The sequence below is a fragment of the Grammomys surdaster genome, unplaced genomic scaffold (assembly GCF_004785775.1).
Source record: "Grammomys surdaster isolate TR1022 unplaced genomic scaffold, NIH_TR_1.0 256, whole genome shotgun sequence".
NCBI lineage: Eukaryota > Metazoa > Chordata > Mammalia > Rodentia > Muridae > Grammomys > Grammomys surdaster.
This window is the reverse complement of record NW_021604697.1, coordinates 540,113-546,612: the sequence shown is the minus strand read 5'-3', so window position 1 is coordinate 546,612 and position 6,500 is coordinate 540,113. Positions and strand designations below refer to the sequence as shown.

The following is a 6,500-nucleotide window of genomic DNA, read 5'->3' as shown; positions in this document are numbered from 1 at the left end:
AATAGCTGGTGGTGTTGTGCATGAGAGCTAATAGTAGGAACAAAAGTAGCGCGTAAGATGACTGGCCACACAGACCTGAAGGTTAGCTGATATATATGTAGGTAAAGATGTGGCTAAGGAAAACACCTCTGAGTGAGAGGCACCCTGTTGTCTCTAGAGACTAGTTTAATACCTGACATGAAGGAGCCACTCGGCACATAATTGTTAAATAAATAACTAGGCCCAAACAGAGAGCCTTCATAAAGTGAAACAGAATTCAAACCAACGACGAAGGCAGCCGACAATGAAGGCAGGCTTAGGAAAGGCAAAAGAAGACAACAACGAAAGTGAAGCTTCCTTCCAAAGCATCCACCTCCCACCACCTCCAGGGACCTCATTAAAGGTGTTTAGCTGGGCAGGTGTAAACCAGTCTTGGCCCTGGGAGACAGGGCAGGGTGTCGGAGCTAAGGTGCCTCCACCTACTCCATACCTGCTAGCTTTAGCTGTGTTGCTAAGAGCTTCAAAAAAGACACAGCTGGAGCCCCAGGGCAGCCTCTTCCAGGAAGCCAGGCACTTTCTCAAGCCACCTATAATTGGAGAAGTACCGGATATTCTACAGGCTAGGACCACGCTACAGAAACATGAGCCAGGACAGCAAAGTGAAGACAACAGAGTCCACACCCCCAGCCCCAGCCAAAGCCAGGTGAGAAATCTAGTCCTCTGTGTGGAGTCTAATCACCTCACTCCCTGGGGCTTGCTTCCTTCTCGGTATCTTGGTCATAACTCAAGCACTGAATGTTTGGTGGATAAATGAGAGGAGTCTCTTCCTCCCTACAGGAAGTGGCTGCCTGTCCTAGACCCATCTGGGGACTATTACTACTGGTGGCTGAACACGATGGTCTTCCCAATCATGTATAATCTCATCATCGTTGTATGCAGGTTTGGCAGGGGTCCTAAAATGAGGTTCTTTAAGAGAAGGACAGGCCTAGAGGGTGAGACCTAAAGGAGAGGTGTCTTCCCTGGAAGGGCTCAGGGTAGAGGACTGAGGGACCTGTCCTGAAAACCCAGTTACATATAGTTGGTACCTTTAAGCAAATCCCCTCTGCCCCTACTCTGCAGGGCCTGCTTTCCTGACTTGCAGCACAGTTACTTGGTGGCCTGGTTCGTGCTGGACTACACCAGTGACCTTCTGTACCTACTGGATATCGGGGTACGCTTCCACACAGGTCAGTGTGTCCCTAGGACTAACCTTTCCCCAAGAAAGTGTTAATGCAGCCACCTCTAGGGCTGCACTGTCACTTGCCACTGTGTTTGACAACACAGTGCTCACCCCAGAAACCTGCCTTCATGTCTGGCCTTGGCATACTCAACATATCCAGTCTGCCGCTGACCTACCCATGGTTGACCCTAGCCCATCTGCCTCTTTTCTCCTAGGATTCCTAGAGCAGGGCATCCTGGTGGTAGACAAAGGTATGATCGCCAGTCGCTATGTCCGCACCTGGAGCTTCCTGTTGGACCTGGCCTCCCTGGTCCCCACAGATGCGGCTTACGTGCAGCTGGGCCCCCACATCCCTACACTCCGGCTAAACCGCTTTCTCCGAGTGCCCCGCCTCTTCGAGGCTTTCGACCGTACAGAGACCCGCACAGCTTACCCAAATGCCTTCCGCATAGCCAAGCTGATGCTCTACATTTTTGTCGTCATCCACTGGAACAGCTGCTTATACTTTGCTCTGTCAAGGTACCTGGGCTTCGGACGGGATGCATGGGTGTACCCAGACCCCGCGCAGCCTGGCTTTGAGCGCTTGCGGCGCCAGTATCTCTACAGCTTCTACTTCTCCACTCTGATCCTGACCACTGTGGGTGACACGCCACTGCCAGCCCGAGAAGAAGAGTACCTCTTCATGGTGGGTGACTTCCTGCTGGCCGTCATGGGTTTCGCCACCATCATGGGTAGCATGAGCTCTGTCATTTATAACATGAACACTGCAGATGCGGCCTTCTACCCAGACCACGCTCTGGTAAAGAAGTACATGAAGCTGCAGCATGTCAATCGGAGGCTGGAGCGGCGAGTTATCGACTGGTGAGAGGTCTGGTTGTAGACGGGGGAGATATGCCTTAGGACCTGAGCCCAGTAACGCTGGTCTTACTCCCTTCTGAAAGGTGGCATTCATTCACATATGTCTGCTTATGAATGGGCTTAGAAAATGGTGTCTTCTACTGAGGGAATCTGGACTAGGAGAAGAGAATAGGCAAGAGACTGACAGAGAGTGGAATTTGTATAAAAGAGTGACACAGAGACCAGAGAATGAGAGCTGGTACTGACTGAGAGGATTGGGGAGGCTCTGAAAGGATTGGGTAAGAAGGGCAGGAGATGGCCAACAGATGGTTGATTATATCATAATAATGCAAACTATATAAAGGAAATGTCTCAATGTCAGCCACCACAATGCCTGTTGAAGAGAGTGGGAGCTTGCTGACTAAAGTAACTCAGTGTGGAAGTGCTACAAGACACTGAGGCTGGGGGTGGAGCCTAATGGGAGGGAAAAGAAATGTGTCTATCTACATCAAGTGGTCGGGGCCTCTACACCTTCCTTGAAGTAGAAAAGATGATGTCTGTAACAAAGAAAAGGGATCCCGTTGCTCTTAGGAGAAGCCAGTGTGGCTGGATTCTTGGCCAAACTGAGTCCTGCTGAGCGGGCAGAGGCAGACACTAAATTCCAGTGAGGAAATGGTACTGCTTTTCTCCCAGGTACCAGCATCTGCAGATCAACAAGAAGATGACCAATGAGGTAGCCATCTTGCAGCACTTGCCTGAGCGGCTGCGGGCAGAGGTTGCTGTGTCCGTACACCTGTCTACCCTGAGCCGAGTACAAATCTTCCAGAACTGTGAAGCCAGCTTGCTGGAAGAGCTGGTGCTGAAGCTACAGCCCCAGACCTACTCACCAGGCGAATATGTATGCCGAAAAGGGGACATTGGCAGAGAGATGTACATCATCCGTGAGGGCCAGCTGGCTGTGGTGGCAGATGATGGTGTCACACAGTATGCTGTGCTTGGTGCAGGGCTCTACTTTGGGGAGATCAGTATCATCAATATCAAAGGTAAGTCTCCAAGGGAAACTGCTAGGGACAGGATGGCAGAACCCTGGGACAAGATGGTTCTTTGGAGCACATAGATTAAGGAGATCTGGCCCTTGTCTGAGTTGCTACAGGACTCAGAAGAGAAGCAGGATGTGGATTATCTGTTGCCTGGGAAGCAGTTGAGCCAATGTCAGTGGGTGGGATGGATCCTTAGAAAACAAAGCAGTCATGTTCCACTGGCACTAGTAGAAGTACCAACAGACCAGCTAAAAATTACTGCACCAGCCATGTTGTTCTATAACTACCCATTAATCGTCTACCAAGGGAGGTTACTGATAAGCACAGGGCTCGGTCACTAGCACATTACCAAATGAAAAATACAAGGCAGGAAAAGTGGTTCAGACGCACCAATGTGGAGATTATATCCTGGTTCAGGAGTGAAATATGACCTTGCTGTCTCTACTAACTGCTCTCCCCACCACCCCACCCCCATGTGTGTCTGTCCTTGGACCACAGGGAACATGTCTGGAAACCGACGAACAGCCAACATCAAGAGCCTAGGTTATTCAGACCTGTTCTGCCTCAGCAAGGAAGATCTTCGGGAGGTGCTGAGTGAGTACCCACAGGCCCAGGCGGTCATGGAGGAGAAGGGCCGTGAAATCTTGCTCAAAATGAATAAGTTGGATGTGAATGCTGAGGCAGCTGAGATCGCCCTCCAGGAGGCCACAGAGTCTCGACTGAAAGGCCTCGACCAGCAGCTTGATGATCTACAGACCAAGTTTGCTCGCCTCCTGGCTGAGCTGGAGTCCAGCGCACTGAAGATAGCTTACCGCATCGAAAGGCTGGAGTGGCAGACTCGAGAGTGGCCGATGCCAGAGGACATGGGTGAGGCTGATGATGAGGCTGAGCCTGGAGAAGGAACGTCTAAGGATGGAGAGGGAAAGGCTGGCCAGGAGGGACCCTCGGGCATATAATGACCCCACCCTGACCCTAGGACTCCCAGCTCAAGTAAATCCAGAGTGGTAGGAAAATCTGCCTGCAGGAATTGTCATCCTATTTGCTAGGTTCCAGAAACTTAGATGATTGATCTATAGATGCCTAGCTAGGGATGTGGGTCATAGCATACATATGTCCCATACTCATCAGCAAGTGCACACACACACACACACACACACACAGGCTCAAGACTGAGTACCACATAAAATGTTCCTGTCTTCTGCACACATGTGCATCCTCATAAGCGGAACTATGACTTACTCTCACTTCACCCATGATCACAGAGAACAGTGTAATGCACTGGAACTATTGGGGGAACCTTTGTACATTTAAAGGAGGTCTGCTGGCACTGGACAGTGTTGGAGTTACAGGGAAAGAAGGCTGATAATCATTTCTGAACTACGTTCACTCTAGGTCACCACTTCAGCTGCTTCAGAGCATAGCCAGACTTCAGGTCTGAGCTGGGCCAGGTGGCATTTTAAAATGGACCTGATGTGTAACTTAGAGTACAGCTAGATAATAAGTGTCATTATTGGGAGGGATTAAGAGGATTATTGCACTTTAAAACATTTTAAAATATGTAATTATTTTCTGACTTGTTAATAAAATATAAGATTCATAATGTTAGCACTGGGTTTACCTCGTTCATCTCTATATTGCCAGGGCCCAAACTGCCTGATACATAGTAGGTGCACACATACACATTTGGTGAGGAGAGCTGAAACATAGAATGCTGGAAGAAAACAGGTACCGGTTCCTCAAGAGCCTTTTCTACCATCTCTGCCCTCAAATCACAAGGAACTAGGATGGAGGAGAGGTAGGACGTGAACAGCTTCATCACTTACCTCACGGACTCAGGGAGGTGAAATAAGCTTATTGTCAGTACAATGTACCAGGCACACTTGACCCCCTTGGGGGCTCTGTTAGAGTGAGTGACTCCTGCCACTCCATAGACTCCTCCTCTGCAGCAGCACAAGTACACTGAGACTGGGCCAGCTCCAGTTGCCTGGATGCAGGAAAATAAGTTTCAAGGTCAGATGTGCATCTTCATCTGCCTCTGCTCTTCCAGGATGTCACTGTATGGGGTCCTCCAGTGGTGGAGCAGTTCCCATCACTGTGTTGAAGACAGTGCTTTCACGGTTTGGAATTGTGCTAGGTAGCGAGGCTAGAACACAATCTCAAGATTCTGTAGTGACAAAAATAAAAGTCAATTCTTTTAGTCAAAAAAAAAAAACAAACCCAAAAACCCACCACCTCAGTGTGTAACAAGCTCCAAGCAAGGTACTTCAGTATATGGCAGGAAATGTGATTGAAATAGTCATTCGGGGTACTGAACTCGTCATCCCTCCCATTTTTCAGTTATTTCAGGAAATAACTGAAATGTTTGCGTTGCCCGAACATGAAGCTATTTGAATTGCAGGAGTCATCAAAAACCTCTGCCTCTTTTTGTTTACAAAAGATAGGTCTCTTAGGACTTCACCAACAATTCACTTGGAGGCAAATGTTCTGTCCATTTACACAGGCTTAGAGGTGAAAGAACAGAAACTTCTGGACCTCAGGGTGGAATATTCCTTAAGACTGGTTAAAGGAACAGGAATCTTGAAGATTAAGTTAGGTTTTTTTTTTCTTGCTGTAACATCTTACCACAAACTCCACAGCCTAAAACAGCACCCACTAATTACCTCACAGTTGTGTGACTCAGATCCAGGCTCTGCTTAGAGCCTGCTAAGACTGAGTTCAGATGTCAGCTGGGCTGGGCTCTTAGCTGGAGGCTTCAAGGAAGACTCTGCTTCCAGATTCATTCAGGCTACTGGCTGAATTTGCCAGTCTTGACTGTAGGACTCAGCTCTTTGGTTTTCTGATGCATGTCTCCTTTAAACCCACCCCCCTTCCTCCAAGCATTCAACTTCCAGGACCAAGCAAAGGAAATGCTCTTCTTCATAGGGTCCCATCATATTAGGCTAGGCCAGCCTGAATCATGTGCAATAACTTCTCTGTTTCAAATTTGGCCAACTATTAGCTTTAATCACCTTTGCCATAATCAGAAGGCAATAGTAATAACCAAATTTCTGCCCACTATGATAATCTCTCAGGAGGAAGCAGCCTAAATCCCATGTTCACAGAGGGCACAGGACAGGAAGAACTCAGAGTTCAGTGTTTGTGGAAAGTAGAGGCTGACCACAGTGTCATGAAGCACTGGAATCTCAGAGTATACCATAAAGTGTGTAAGCTTGAACAAGGCACATTCCAGCTGGTTCTGTCAGAACACCATAGATTCTGCCCTAAGCCGGGGAAGGGAAAACAGAAAGAAATACATAAAACACAACCAAGATAAGAATCCCTGAAAGTTAGATGGTTAGAAACTTTAATGAAATTTGCAAAACTCAAGATAGATGGATAGATAGATAGATAGATAGATAGATAGATAGATAGATAGATAGATAGAT

At 48.1% G+C, this 6,500-nt stretch overlaps 1 protein-coding gene across 1 annotated transcript; it reads left to right on the top strand.

The window, feature by feature from the left end:
- Positions 1-620: 620 nt before the first annotated feature.
- On the top strand, positions 621-4,031 carry Cnga4 (cyclic nucleotide gated channel alpha 4). The gene is made up of 6 exons (XM_028775529.1): positions 621-682; positions 817-918; positions 1,099-1,205; positions 1,414-2,059; positions 2,729-3,078; positions 3,574-4,031. Exons 1-6 carry the CDS (start codon positions 621-623, stop codon positions 4,029-4,031), a joined length of 1,725 nt encoding a protein of 574 aa, XP_028631362.1.
- Positions 4,032-6,500: the final 2,469 nt, after the last annotated feature.